The 14,516-nt window shown below is 42.6% G+C and overlaps 3 protein-coding genes across 3 annotated transcripts; 2 read left to right on the top strand and 1 right to left on the bottom strand.

The window, feature by feature from the left end:
- The first annotated feature begins 717 nt into the window (after positions 1 to 717).
- golga7ba (golgin A7 family, member Ba) lies at positions 718 to 4,178 on the top strand. Its single transcript, XM_056372768.1, has 5 exons — positions 718 to 820; positions 1,917 to 2,042; positions 2,464 to 2,616; positions 2,719 to 2,820; positions 2,912 to 4,178. Exons 1-5 carry the CDS (start codon positions 773 to 775, stop codon positions 2,993 to 2,995), a joined length of 513 nt encoding a protein of 170 aa, XP_056228743.1. The 5' UTR covers positions 718 to 772; the 3' UTR covers positions 2,996 to 4,178.
- A 1,501-nt stretch (positions 4,179 to 5,679) lies between these two features.
- crtac1a (cartilage acidic protein 1a) lies at positions 5,680 to 10,213 on the bottom strand. Its single transcript, XM_056372767.1, has 14 exons — positions 10,054 to 10,213; positions 9,288 to 9,489; positions 8,981 to 9,177; positions 8,736 to 8,872; positions 8,452 to 8,608; positions 8,241 to 8,375; positions 7,589 to 7,725; positions 7,333 to 7,469; positions 7,124 to 7,206; positions 6,811 to 6,911; positions 6,562 to 6,730; positions 6,276 to 6,415; positions 6,010 to 6,048; positions 5,680 to 5,918 (listed from the first exon to the last, which is right to left on the bottom strand). Exons 2-13 carry the CDS (start codon positions 9,485 to 9,487, stop codon positions 6,046 to 6,048), a joined length of 1,596 nt encoding a protein of 531 aa, XP_056228742.1. The 5' UTR covers positions 9,488 to 9,489; positions 10,054 to 10,213; the 3' UTR covers positions 5,680 to 5,918; positions 6,010 to 6,045.
- Positions 10,214 to 10,446: 233 nt separating this feature from the next.
- Positions 10,447 to 14,267, top strand: r3hcc1l (R3H domain and coiled-coil containing 1-like). The gene is made up of 7 exons (XM_056372909.1): positions 10,447 to 10,582; positions 10,899 to 11,410; positions 11,573 to 11,772; positions 12,152 to 12,222; positions 12,352 to 12,447; positions 12,559 to 12,699; positions 13,549 to 14,267. Exons 2-7 carry the CDS (start codon positions 10,925 to 10,927, stop codon positions 13,599 to 13,601), a joined length of 1,047 nt encoding a protein of 348 aa, XP_056228884.1. The 5' UTR covers positions 10,447 to 10,582; positions 10,899 to 10,924; the 3' UTR covers positions 13,602 to 14,267.
- The last annotated feature ends 249 nt before the right edge of the window (positions 14,268 to 14,516 follow it).

Consider the following 14,516-nt stretch of genomic DNA (forward strand, 5'->3'; position numbering starts at 1 on the left):
TAATCTTTCAGCTCATTTTTTGGTTTTGTCTCGTAGCTCTAATCAGCATTGCTTCCAGATGCAGCAGCTTTTTCTGCCAAGAAAGAGCTATGATAAACCAAATGTACCCTGCTCAGCACCAAACAGCAGACACAGTTAGCAACTAGCTGGTGAGAAGGGCATTCAGCAGCTAAAGGGCCAGATATGGAGTTGGTGAAGACAAAAACGGACCTAAAAGGTCAATGAATATTGCATTTACTTTCACCAGGTGGTCAGAAGTATGACTGCAAATGATTGTTACTGTTGTCCTGTAACTTGTGCATGTGTAAACAGTAAACTGTTTGCTAACAGGTTTGCTGATAATAGGTCAGTTTAAGGCCTTTCTTTGCTCCCACACAGCAGGTCTTTTTAACAGAAAACACGTTTTAATGTCACAGTAGGAAAAGCATGAGCAAAATGATCAAATTAACGATAGCTGAATTATATTTAGCTGCTTTGGTTTCATGGCCCAGGATTTTGGGCATGTTGGCTCGCTGTCACATTGTCATGCTTTATAGGGACACTTGAATACAACAGAGCCATTGTTAATGTTATTCATAAGACCTTTTATTACAGGTTAAAATATTAATTCAGTCCAAACTCATGTGAGACCGGAGAAAAGCAGAATTAATGTGATGACCTAAACCTGTACTTGTGTTAGCCCCGCCCCTCCCTTCTCCTCCTCCCCCCTCCCCGCCCTTCCCCCTCCGCTCCTCCAATCCGTCCCTGTGTCCCAGTAAAGCAATTTCAGCGCATGCAGGGACTCGTCCCTACGGCCACGGATGGCAACATGGCGACAGAGGTAAGACTGGCGATATTATCGGTTTAATATCCTGCTCAGGTCTCGACCACCACCACAAACAGCTGTATTGTGTAGTCATTTGAATAAAACGGGCGCGGGTGCAGTTAACATGGCCAGAGAGGGCATTCAGGCTGCGCACGGTTAAACTGTGAATCAGTTGCGGCTCACTTGAATCAGGATTGACGACCGTGTCCTACATTATTATGCCAGTTTCGTCCGAGGGTTATTCGCTTTTCTGTTTCTCTTTTCTGTAAGCGTTCTGGCATTTTAAAGAAAAAAAAAAAAAAACATTATCGGGAAATTTGAAAGTCAACTGCGCTTCATGGAAACAGAAATGTGGCAGAAACAGCGGATCACCGTGTGGTCCTCTCCTCGCGATGTTAAGCTGTTTTGGTGAAAGCAGATCTGTTTTTGTCTGTTCAGACGCCCCGTTAATCCGGTGACAGGCCACTGTGTTGACCAGTGACCACACACACACACACACACACACACACACACACACACACACACACACACACACACGCACACACACGGAGGAACAGCGTTCAGCACCATGGACAGAAGCCACGCCGCCCCGACCTCACTCACTGCTCCTCTAGCCTCTTTCGCCTCCGTGCTGTTGTAAATGCTGAAATTACAAGAGTTGTGAAAGAGAAAAAAAATGTGGATGGCTTTTTATCAGTCTGCCTCATCTTGTTCCACCTGATCGATCTGTTGTGAGCTGTAGTGAAATGTTCCGTCTCCTGCAAGCTATGCTTCCCTGTTAGACTAGAGAGAAAAAGAGGGGGAGAATGAAAGTGTGTGTGTGTGTGTAGAAGATAGTATGTCCAATGCTGGGCTGCGCTCCAACAGACAACAAGGCAGAAATGAGCGCAGACACTGAGCCACAGAGTGATTGATCACATCTTGTCTACATCTCCTCTATCATGCTACACTTCCAAATCAGCCTCTGTTTGTACACATTGCCAGTGAAGAGGTGCACAGAGGGGTGTAGCTCTGTCTCTCTCTGGGGGCTCATTAAAGAGATACTGTATTAACCCTTACCGTCCTGTGTGTGTGTGTGTGTGTGTGTGTGTGTGTGACCTGACCTCCTCAGTTCCACAACCTGCAGGAGTTGAGGCACAGTGCATCTCTGGCCAACAAAGTCTTCATCCAGAGAGACTACAGTGAAGGAACCACCTGCAAGTTTCAGACCAAGTTCCCCTCTGAGCTGGAGAGCAGGGTGAGGAGACAGAAGCCTGTAACTCAGGCGTTTAGCTGATTAACAAAATTAATCTGTAACTGCAAATAAATAATAGATAGATCTAGATAAATGATTAATCATCTACGTTTATTTTTCAAAATATGTTATTTGAATATGTTGGTTAGAGAGAGAGAACTTTCAGTGGGCATGTTTTACTATTTCTGGGTATTTAATAGACCAAACAAATAATTAAACCATTGAGGGAATAATTGCCAGATTGTTAGTGGCCGCCTCAATTCACAGCTATGGTTGCAATGTCATTTAAAATAAAGAAATTTAAAAAAAAAATACAGACAGAATGATGATTGGGTGAATTACCCCTTCTTTTTTCCATGCTTTACCCATTTTATCACTGTACAGAATTCCTTTACTCATGACTCTGTCCTGCATTCGTCTCCAGATTGAGCGGACACTGTTTGAAGACACTGTGAAGACTCTGAATAACTACTATGCAGAGGCAGAAAAGATTGGAGGACAGTCCTACCTGGAGGGCTGTCTGGCCTGCGCTACAGCATATCTCATCTTCCTCTGCATGGAGACACGTTACGAGAAGGTCAGACTGGCGATCTCAAAGTTGATGCATTTTAATGTTTTCAGGGGAAGTGATGAACATCTCATAATTTTTTTGTTTCATTTTTCTTGTTCTGTGTGTTAGGTGTTGAAGAAGATAGCCAAGTACATTCAGGAGCAGAATGAGAAGATCTATGCTCCCAGGGGTCTGCTCATCACAGACCCCATAGAGAGGGGAATGCGGGTCGTATCCTTGCTCAGTGTTTGAGGTGTATGACTTTTGTTTTCTGTTTAATGAAAACAGTAGTGAAGTATTGGTCCCTAACTACTTTCACCAGATAGAGATTTCCATCTATGAAGACCGGGGCTCCAGTGGCTCCAGCTCAGGGAGCAGCTCTGTGTCCGGCAGCACTGCTCGATGACTGGGTACTTCCTGATCACCATGTCCCCCTGATCACTCACAGCCCCGGAGGAGAAGTTAGGACAATGATACCACTCCTGTTCCAATACTTAGCACACACATCCCTCACCTATGCTCACACAAAGGATTTTCTAGCTTTGTTTTTTTTTTTTTTTTGTCATCACATGCTTAAATTGTTAAAGCTTTTTTCACAGTGAACGCTTCAAACACGCACTTTAGTAGTTTCCTGCAAAGTGATGTGCATGCACACTGACACAGTCATGTTTGGAAGCAATGTCTAAATGAAAAGAAAAAAAAAAACTAGCTGGTAATACTTTGTGTGATTGCACCATTACCTTCCTTCCTGTCTTGTCTGGTGGGTGACAAAAATGATGGAAGGAAGTGAGAAAAAAAATGGAGGAGGTGTTGTGACAGGAGTGAAGACCACAAGCCTCACCAAACCTCATACCTCAGCCACCACAGCTGCACCATGTAGTCCGGATCAGCCCCAGCTGCACCCTGACCCCACCGGACCAACTAGGAAACTGGACACATCACCATTAACCCTGCACACCACCGGACAACAGCTTGTAAAGATGTTATCTGTGGCTCAACTGAGTTTCCAGATTTTAGCAAATGTAAAAAGTATGTACAACTGTTTGAGCAGGGCACCACAAAGTTTCACCTTCCCAGAGCGCAGATTAACTGTACGAAGAAGCTCTTCCTCCATCACCTCCGCTGTAAATCATGCTGTCTGGTAGCAGATGAATGTCATTCAGCCCGTCCATGTCTATAATGTAGCAGATCTTCCATATCTCTCACATGAAGCTAATTAGACACACAAACACGGACACATGCACAAACCTAAGTACTAACCTCTTGGTTTCAAGTAGAGACCAACTTTTCCTAAATTTTGATTATGCAAAGACATACTGTGCATTGAATGCAACAGTAAGTAGACTGAGGATGGGTCAAAAAGTCTTCCTGAATCTTACCTGTAGTGTTTTAAAATACACCAACCCTTCCTTGATTCCTGAACAAACTTCCAAAGAACAATACCTGCCAAAAACTGGCTCAAAAATGTGAATGTGTCTTTTATTTTGGTGACATTGTGTGCAAGAACAAACTTTCGTACTGCTTGTTGTTTGATACACATGGCAATGAGGTATATATGACTGGTGTCAAATAAATACCGTTTCATCACAGCTGCACAGAGCTGATCTTTCTTTATTATACTGTAAATATACAAAATAAACCAATGGCAGACAATCTGTCACAGCAGGAAAAGGGTTAGTGTGCCAGTAGCAGGGCTTCAGTATTAAAGTTGGGCTAAACAACGTGTTTTTATCAATAATGAACTTATGAACAATAATGGACTCACATTCATCAGATGGACAGAAACACAACTCCAAATGAACCAGTTAGTGCAGCTTTGAAGCCAATAATGTTATGCCTGTTAAAATGTCTGCAAAGGTCTTTCCCTTTCTCTTTTATTAGGCCATTGGCTATGGACATATTTTCCAATCACCATGTGAACTTAAGGCAAGTTATTTACTGGCAAATGGGTACAAGGATATTTGACATTCTGACACGTGTAAATAAAATTAATGATGGTTGATGGTAGGTTCCATTTTACTTCAGTTTCAGTGTCGTGATGTTGTGCATGCTGGCTCACCGTCTCGCTCTCATGTCTTACTGAGTCACTTTAACAGAACAGAGCCAATCGCTTATGTTATTAGCAACAAAAACGACCTATAGAATGTAATGATGACGACAATTCAAACCCACTGCATGCACTACAAACAGAAAATGTTACTAATTCGATGTTATGACAAGCTTTGGTCAGGCAAATTCCCTCATGTTTGCATGCATGCTCGGCTGGTTATACGACACTTCAGCACTTTCAGCTGGCTAAAGGACATGATACCGATCCCAGTTTTCCAGCCTTGACTTACATGCAGGGACTACAGCATGCACCCAGTCCACCAGAACAAACAGGACTTGTCCAGACTGCAGGACGTCCAGATACTAGGATATGATCGAATAGTGTATCCAGACGGACTGTTAATGCGTATCACAGGAATTAAAGCTTTTAGCAGATGTTTGATCCAGACAAGCAGTGATGGATAAAGGCTTTCTTACTGTGTCATTGTTACCCTGTAGACTACTGACCCCTGAGATCTGCCAGTGAGGACAGCACCAAGACACACTGTAGTAAAACTGTCCTTAAACAGGAGGCTTCAATCGTGGAGACAGACGTAGAGTGGACGCCATTGCACAATGGTGGGCAAGGCTGCATGGGTGAAGGGACAGAATAGGGGAGAACAAGAAAAAAGGTGGAGGAAAAGAAGGAAGGGCAGACATGAGGTTAAGACAACACAGTAGAAATGGTTGACATTGAAGGACATGGAAGTCACATGGAATGTGATATGAGAGAAAGAGATGTATGTTTGCACAGAAGAATAAAGTAAGTCATTATCTTTCCTTTCTATTCAGAATTCAGGTCTTGCTCTGTTTCAGCTGGCAAACCGAGCACGTCTCAGAACAAGCAGGCAGCACTTGCTTTGTCGTTTGTCAGAAAAAGTAAATACTGTCGAGGTTGTATGCAAGACTAAAGCAGGAGTGTCTCAGAGCACTGATGGTGGATATTACGTTTTCTTTTTTTTTTTTTTACACCTGAAATGATAATCTGACTCACCCAGAATATTGATTTGTAGCAGTTTATTTAGAGAGCTTTCCATGGCTCATAAAAACAAAAACCATAAAATAGCAGTAGCAATAAAAAATGAATAAGAGAAAAATAAGAAACACAAAAATATTAAAACTATGCACATAGTAAAGAGAACAACAGGGGCCCTGTCTTAATGCACGGGCAAAAAAAAAAAAATTTCAAACATGATCTCTGCAACATTTCTATTGCATTTCATGTGATTATCTTCAAGGACCTGTAAAAACATAAACATCAAAGAAAATGAAAAACAGAACAAATGAATATATGATTTCATTTACCAACAACTCATTTGATAATTTGGTTACCTGCACAGCGGCCATTCTGACAATAAAGCCTTTACCTCACTGAAAATCAGAGGAAAAAAAAATCAAAAATTAAAGACGGACAAAGGAGTAAAAAAATCAGCAGTCTTTAGTGCAGTGTTGTCTTCTGCTAATTAATATTTTGTTGTAATATTGCATCTAATTGAACTGAAATTGAAAGTGAGAGGAAATGACAAGAGGATGATTAATAAGGCTGACTGGAAGATTAACTGTGTTCATAGTTCACACTGTGAAGCTGTACTGCATACCTGCATGGCACTGGCAGACATTTCCCCTTCACTGGGATAGGCCACTTCCACCACTGAGTTCATTTCACCCTGCTGAATGGTTCGAGTGATAGACTTGCCGTCTGGCCAGGAGACCTCCAGTAACTTCACCTCATCACTTCCTGTGAGTCACGGGTAAAAACAAAAAACTGAGCATCACATGAATTTACACCTTTTGATATTGGGTTTATTACATGCAATAGAAAAACTTGAGATGTGTGTCCCATGCTCTCAGTGTCTTTAAAGTATAACATGTAGAGGTAGTTACCTAAACCAAAGTGGGCGACAGGTTCCATCTCACACAGGTACCCAGAGCCTCCGTCAATGATGCGAGTGTAACGTACACCCTGATTGGTGAAGGCTGTTACCTTGGCGCCCCGGGCAAAAGAGCCAAACTGGGTGCGAGGGATGACCCGCAGCCATTTATTGGACGAGCCCTGACAACAAGGATGACAAGTTAGGTTGTGGAGCCAGAGCCCAAACACACTTGCACGCACGCACGCACATACACACACACCTGTGTGACTTTGAAGACAGAGATTGGTTGCTGGGCGCTCTCTCCATGTGCCAGCAGCAGGTCCAGCTGTCCGTCCCCATCCACGTCTGTCACGGTGCCACCTGTCCAAAACAGACAGAGAGCTTTCACTGCTCTGACCTACATAACCGCTTCACTGTGGCGTTTCTCCAACAGCTGTGTCTCTGCAAATCTCATCCAAGGAGAGAGGAAGCAGAGAAATCACATGTTCCCTTCAGGTCACAGCAGTTGTAGAATAAATTTGATAAAAATGTGTTGTCCAGTGTCCTGTGCTCTGAATTTAGAGCTGGCTGACCTGTTCCTCTTCCCTGTGGCTCTGCAGCATCTCCCACATTAAGCTCGTGGATCAGTGGGTCCGCCCCAGCTCTATTTGACACCCTGCAAACAAACGCACAAGATTATACAAATAGCTAGTAATTTAAACATTAATCCAGGATGTGTGTCACTGCCAAGCACTTCTCAACCCTCATTAAACTTGGCTCCACATAATAATTAAAATCTTACTTGAACAGCTTGTTAGGGGCGTTGCCTCTGTAGGCAATATTGTTGAAAAACACCTCCAGTTCCTTGTCATTATCAAAGTCAGCTGCGATGACTGTGCGAACAGGGGAAGGGGTGGCAAATCCTCTAGTAGCTATGTCCTGCACAAGAGAACACATAACTTTTTAAATCCCGTTTTATCAGCATCAGCTGATAAAGCATTAGCATTTTACAGACTTTTCTCTGATATTCTTTTTTCCACTGTCTTGTTCTCCTTTACCCGAAATTTAGAGTCGCTGCCCTGCAGGTAAAGTCTATGTGGGCCGTTCCAGTTGCCATAGACGATGTCTGTCTTCCCATCGCCATTGAAGTCAGCTAGTGCCACTCCTCTGCCATGCTGGGATCGGTCCTCCACACCTGTGGATATGGAGACAGTGTTAAAAGCTATAGTGCTGCCAGTGCTGGAAAAAACAATACACTGTATTTGTATATGAATTCTCTTTTAATGAGATTCTATGTCTTTGGTGACATCTAGTGGTGGTATTAAAGAAGACAATGTGGCAGATAATGCACACTGATTCCCCTTTATTAGTTTACATTTCCAGTGAAATAACCACAATATTTCAATATGCTCTTCTCATTTACGCAAAAGGAATAGTACGGCATTTTGTGTGTTTTAATTTGTTGCTGAGAGTTAGATGAAAAGACTGATACCAATCTCTTATGTGGCCATTAAATTTAAAGCAAATAATCATATTTCCTAAAATGTAGAACTATTCTTTTCAAGAAAAAAATATAATGTAAAAGTTGCAAAACATCAGATTACTTAAAAAAAACACAACTAACTGTGCACAGATTCTGGAGTTAATAACAAGTATTTCTACTCCTAACATATGTGCTTTCATGTTCTTCCCTCCCTGTGCCATACTCACCTGCCTGTCTGGCCATGTCAACAAAAGCCCCATCTCCATTATTCTTAAACAAGAAGTTGGGTCCGTTCTCGTTGTCACAGAAAATGTCAGACCTGGCCTCGTTCAGGATCGGTCCAACCACCACACCGCGACCACCTGCAGAACAAGCACGTTGTAAAAGCCAACCTCAAACCATCACACACTGAACTTCTCCAGCCTAACTCCTCCTGACCCGTGAGCTTGTTGACCCCAGCCGCAGCCGCCACGTCAGACAGGGCGATGATGCCCCTGCTGACATCACTGGCAGCTTCGTCCATCTCTAAGAGAGCGTGAGGGCCGGTGTTGCCGCTGGCGTAGTTGGCCACGTAGATTGAGTAACGGCCTGTTCCCTGCGGGGCAACAACAGCCATGAGAAGTGAGAGGAAGTAAACAGCAGGGAAATGAAGAATCACAGGGGGTAAAATATGAAGAATGAAATCATGTGACTTCATGAATAGGTTAAGTGGGTCTACTGACCTTTCTGTCAATACATGCCACAGAACGTCCTGCCATGCGATTAGCAACGCCACGACGCACATTGAGCTCGTCACTCAGAAGATCCTCGAAGCGGCCATTACGAAACTTGAAGAGCTTGTCTGAATATGTTGCTCGTCCTTCATAAAAAAAAGTTTAGTTATCATGTGGAAAAATCATTCTTGCTGGAGCCATATAATTTGTATAAGGGAGGAAGTGAGGATTGATCTTGACAGTGCAATATTTACCAGAGTAGGCATTGTTCGTGTTGAGGAAGTAGATCTCCTCACGTCCGTCTCCATCCACATCACATGCTGTAACTCCAATAGCGTTACCCGCTCTGTCCCTCAGGGCGTAGTATGGAGAGTTACTATCATCAATAGCAATGTTTACCAGCCTGTTTAGAGTGCGATCGTACTTCAGCACCAAGTTGGGCCCATTGTACCTGAGGGAGAACATCGTATAGATTTGTTTTGCACACACATACTTGTATAAGAATTTCTACACACGGTAACAAACTTATAGCTGTATAATATCACGCCATCAGCCCCTCACCCTGCCACCACCACTTCCAGATCGCCGTCACCATCCACGTCTGTTACAGCCATCCCATAGTTGAGCTGTGTGGGATTGTGCAGACTGTCAGGAGGAAGCATAGTCTGTGTGACAACCTGGAACATGGGCTGAGAGGTCTGGGCATGAGACTGACGCCAGAGTCCGACCAACAGGAGGAGCAGCAGACGTGAGCCCCACATCACTGAAAATGAATAGGACACAGAGCAGGGCTGTGGGTTATGGGTTTCAATTTAAGATGCACAAGTCTTTTGTATGAACAATTTAATATCAAAGTTCAGGCTCCACATTAGGTAATTTATAATAATAATATATATACACAAGACTGCCAATATTACACATATATTTTACAGGGGGGGGGGGGGGGGGGGGGGGGGGGGGTGTTTACAAAGGGCCTCAGTCACTTGAAAGGAACCAAGATGATGTTACAGTTACAGTCAGTGAGCCAGAAAGCCACAGCAAATGATCATTTTAAGTAGGTTTTCTCTCCAAATCTACCATTGAACACCAATATAGTTTCAAGTTCAGCAAAATCAGTCCTACATTTGAATTGATTAACAAAATTGATGATTATAAAAAATAACGCACCATTACTAAACACATTTTCATTACTATTAAAAATCATGCACATTGCAATTAGATCTCTATTAATTAATCAATGCACGAAGCGTATTCCTCATCTCTGTCTGGTTCTGGGCAGACTCGCAAACAGGAATTTCATTTCTTCAGTATTTAAATACCGTCTTACCTGACAAGCTCTGTCCGTGTATAGAGATGGAAATGATCTAATTTTGCTGCAGTGATGTGAATGAAGTCAGCGCTGATATGGAATTATTTGTCAAAGATCCTTCACCTTACACAACTTCTGCTGTTAACATTTACGAAATAGCTTGTGTAACGTGCACAGGATTGACCAATCAGCAAAGAGCCATCTGAATATTTAGAACGAAGGCCAATGGCTGAGCTGTGCTTCCGTGAGCCTGTACGTAAGAAGCGGATGTTTGCTGTGTTTGTAGTCGCTGCTATTATAACACATTACAGCAATAGCACAGAAATAACACAGTGATAATTAGTGGCGGGGTAAAAACCCTCAGCTGTGAGGTTAATATATATTCTGGTGAAAAACAAATGTTTTGCAATCACACAAACAGGCTCGTCGTGCAGAGTGGCTCAGCCGCAGCACCACACAGGAACACCATCTCCCAGAATGCTGTGGGTTGTCCTACGCCTGCGTCAGTAGTGCGACGAAATTCTGTTGCTAAACAAACCAACTACGGGTAAGCTGAAAGAGCAACAACTACCTTATATAATTGTGGTTAAAATAGTCTGTATGAAAACGAATTGATAAAATTGCACTTAAATGCAAAGCGATAATAATTTTATATTTGCGTTTTCAATAAACAGTTATTATAGCCCCGGAGAGAAGAATTTTAGCTAGTTAGCTAAATCGGTTAGCTAACTGGAGCTAGCTTAGATGTATTGTACTGGTGTAAATGCTACTTGTTTCATTTTTAGACTCTGCTCCAAAAGTGCGCAAGCTAGTAGAAGTTGTTTGGATAAGAGTTGATTAATTTTGTCGTTAAAACTATTCAGGATTCAGGACTCAGGACTCCATAATAATGGAGTTGGAACAGACGAAAGAAGACAGTGCTCCAATCCAGCCAACATCCACACCTCCCTCTCAGTCAAAGAGGCCAAGTCAGGCTCTGTACGTTCCCAAACAACGACTTCATGCCTCCAAAGACAAAGCTCAGACTCAGGGAGAAGTTAAGCCGAGACCCAGGCCTCGCTACACAGACAAGGCACGAAAGAACGCTAAGAACAAGAAGGACAAGGCTGGAGGGGAAGATAATGCGGGACCTGTTGGAGGAGAAGGCGGAGGTCAGATACAGAACAGTGACACTAAGCCTGATGTGAAGAAGGAAGGGAGGCTACAGGATACAGATGCGCAGGTTAATGGGCAGCCTGAGTCGACCAGTGTGGAGACAGATGTTACCTCAGGGCTGGAAGCAACATCCCCTCAGGAGGAAAATGGGGAAGAGGAGAGCTGGGACACTTTGTTCAACGATGACGGAGATTGTTTGGATCCGCACCTGCTTGAAGAGGTGAGAGCTTGGTGTACGGCTGGTCCGTACACAAAACAAGACTCGATAACCAGGAGGACATATACACATTGTACACCTAGCTAAGCATAAAAGCAGAAACATATAATTCAAAATTAATTGCCTGTATCCTTTTCCTTCTCCTGTCATTCATCCCACCCTCAGCTGGCTTTGAAAGAAGGTAGAAAGAAGGAGTCAGTCCAGGAGCCCAGGTTCGATTACTACAACATGAACCGAGATGATGATGGCGATGAAGACGACGACATCGATCTCAGAGAGGATGAACTCTCACACATTGTAGAGATCTATGACTTTCCTACGGAGTTCAAGTCAGAGGACCTTCTCAAGTTATTTCAGTGCTACCAGTATGTATAATTCTGTGTACAACAGCCAACTCTCAAATATTTCAGTAAATTACAACATTGTCTCCATTCATCAGTATGCAGTATTGAGTTTTTTTTTGTCCTCGCTGCATTTTAAGATTAACATTGGTACCTTGTATAAAACTACGGTTAATGTAGCATAATTTTTTGTAATTAATGTTTTCTCTGTGAGAGTATGACTTAACAGAAATGAGAGTAAAACTCTGGTCAAGTGTATGAGTTTGACATCTCAGGGAGTGTGGGATCTCTGATATATGTATTGCATCTGAGATTCACAATTTTCGGAAGAATCTGTCTTATCTACATTTGGTTTACGTAATGTTTTATTGACTGTTTTTGTGTGACTTCTGACTGATTTCAGACAAAGAGGCTTTGACATTAAATGGATTGATGACGCACACGCTCTGGGCCTCTTCTCAAGCCCCATTGCAGGTTAGTTAAGTGCTACTTCACATAAACAGTAGCTTAGTAGTTTAGAATACTTTACAATACATTATCCTCTGCTCTAATTATTGTTGAGACACTTCCAACTTGTGCAACTTGTGTCTTATCTCTTTTCAGCCCGTGAAGCTCTAAGATCCAAACATCCACTGATGAAGTTGCGACCACTCTCCAAATCCTCCTCTGCCACAAAAGCCATAGCCCGTAGCTGCTCAGGTACAAATAATCTGTTTTACCACTTGTTTGTTAGTTTGTCTTCTGTTCTCACACATTTAAAGAGAAATATGATCTGTGTCCCTCTTCATTCTCCTTTCCGCCCATACCCAGACTACCTCCTGCCGGCTAAAGAGAGACCTCAGACGAGTGCAGCACTGGCTCGCAAGCTCGTGATTGGTGCCCTTGGTGTAAAGAGCAACCTGACGAAGGAGCAGCGCGATGCAGAGAGGAGGAAACTCCAGGAGGCGAGAGGTGCATCATACACAGAGACATTATTCTCACCTCATGATTGTGGTCTTATACATGGAGTCATAGTGTGACTAGCAGAACCTGTTCTGTCCCTTTGGAGCCTGAACTGGTCTGTTGTGTGTGTATATATATATTTGTCTACTAGTAGTCATGAGTTGCTAAAGTTGTTGCTTAAGTAAATAATGGGCTTATTATGTGTCAAGCAGGGTGTCATTCAGGAAGAACATAGGTGTTCAGTGAAGCCAAGTGAAAAACACACAACAGGCCACATCTGACTGTCTTAGTTTTTGCATCACAATGTTTCTACCACAAGTGGGAGCTCTTGTTACACATAACAGAAAAAAATTTAAAGTGTAGTTACAAATTGATGCCAAGAGAAGTTGCTCTCTGTCCATTCCTGTGCAGATCATAACAGGTCTATAATCAGTACAGCAGCCATTTCCCTTCAGAGATGGAACATAAGTATACAGGCACAGAAAACCACAAATGGCCGTCCACTGAGCAGCCAGTCAGGAAGTCAGGGCCTTGAGTATAGCAAACTAAAAAAAGCTCCTTTGTTCTTAGCATGGGCGCACTGCAGTGCTCTTTATTTAAGATCACAACACGCACAGTAAATGTCAGTGCAGACGTGCATCATGTGCTGAACGTTGTGTCCTTGGAATGGATGCCACGTATGGCTGCCTCCAGAGATTAATTTACAGCTGCCTCTTCAATCTGCCTCAGCCTTTCTCTTCCCTGCATGTGGCAAAGATGGTGATATAAATTTAGAGCAACAAATTACCAAAGTGTTGTTTATTTAAGGGCTTTTGCTGATTGATATGTTGAACTAACTGTCTATGATTTATCTTTCAGAACAAAAGCGCCTGGCAGCCAAACAGAGGGAAGATGCTTGGGAGGGGAACTGACCAGACAGAAAACAACCCCCCCTTTGTCTGTAAGATTCCTTGATTCAGCAGAGGTTAGGGACTTCTCTGTTTCTTCTCCTGCTCTGTTTTTCTCAATTGGCCACTCCTTTCTTCCACCACACTTCCCAGAAATGGATTCCCACCAAATTTTCCTTCTTCCTGCCACTGTCCCTTAGCCCGCAGTGTTACCTCAGATGAGAGCATCCTACCACTTCCCTCTCCTTTATATTCTTGCTTTCTTTGTTCAGGGATCAGTCTCTCATATGGACTTGTTTTCATATCTGTGACACTGTAACTGTAAGGTCTGTACTGAAGCACTGAGCCTAATCATTTGTAATTCATTGAAAGGATTATTTTCTGTATAGATCCAGACCATCAAGTTTGTCATTATATATATTTAAAAAAATGTTTTTAAAGATGACCCAAGTAAAACCGCCTGTAAACGTAAGGGCAGCAAGGTTTTCTGTTAAAGATCACGCATCTCTTAAATTCAGTCATGACAATACAGTACTTTATTGTATATGAAGACATTGTTGAGATTTGATTATGTTTTAATGTGTTGAATTAAATGTTGTGTTATATGCAAAAAAATGCAGCATTGTTTACAATTTAAGGCCGCGGAACTTAATTAAACTTTGAACCTTCATGTCAGGTCCATTTGCAGCATTTAAACTGTGTTGTGTCCCTCTCTGTACACATTTTCAATGAGAGGACTCATTTGTCCAAAGAGAACTAATGATTATGAGGATGATAATAAGTGTAATAATAGGTAATGTTTTTTTGTTTTTTTAATCCATTTTGAGGGCAAAAAATGTCAACAGGGATAATTTTCTGTCCTGGACACAGAAACCCATCACCATCTATCTAGCCAGATGGATTAAGAAAGCAGGAAGCATCTGTAAGCCAGGGGGAAAT

The sequence above is a fragment of the Seriola aureovittata genome, chromosome 3 (assembly GCF_021018895.1).
Source record: "Seriola aureovittata isolate HTS-2021-v1 ecotype China chromosome 3, ASM2101889v1, whole genome shotgun sequence".
Classification (NCBI taxonomy): domain Eukaryota; kingdom Metazoa; phylum Chordata; class Actinopteri; order Carangiformes; family Carangidae; genus Seriola; species Seriola aureovittata.

Excerpts from the sequence above, each read along its gene's own strand:
- golga7ba (XM_056372768.1), top strand. The coding sequence starts at position 773 with ATGCAGGGACTCGTCCCTACGGCCACGGATGGCAACATGGCGACAGAG. Across the intron at positions 821-1,916 it reads ATGGCAACATGGCGACAGAG|TTCCACAACCTGCAGGAGTT; the intron begins GTAAGACTGGCG and ends TGACCTCCTCAG. Across the intron at positions 2,617-2,718 it reads TGGAGACACGTTACGAGAAG|GTGTTGAAGAAGATAGCCAA; the intron begins GTCAGACTGGCG and ends TCTGTGTGTTAG.
- crtac1a (XM_056372767.1), bottom strand. The coding sequence starts at position 9,487 with ATGTGGGGCTCACGTCTGCTGCTCCTCCTGTTGGTCGGACTCTGGCGT. Across the intron at positions 7,726-8,240 it reads TGACATGGCCAGACAGGCAG|GTGTGGAGGACCGATCCCAG; the intron begins GTGAGTATGGCA and ends CCATATCCACAG. Across the intron at positions 6,416-6,561 it reads TGTCGCCCACTTTGGTTTAG|GAAGTGATGAGGTGAAGTTA; the intron begins GTAACTACCTCT and ends CGTGACTCACAG.
- r3hcc1l (XM_056372909.1), top strand. The coding sequence starts at position 10,925 with ATGGAGTTGGAACAGACGAAAGAAGACAGTGCTCCAATCCAGCCAACA. Across the intron at positions 11,773-12,151 it reads AAGTTATTTCAGTGCTACCA|ACAAAGAGGCTTTGACATTA; the intron begins GTATGTATAATT and ends GACTGATTTCAG. Across the intron at positions 12,223-12,351 it reads CTTCTCAAGCCCCATTGCAG|CCCGTGAAGCTCTAAGATCC; the intron begins GTTAGTTAAGTG and ends ATCTCTTTTCAG.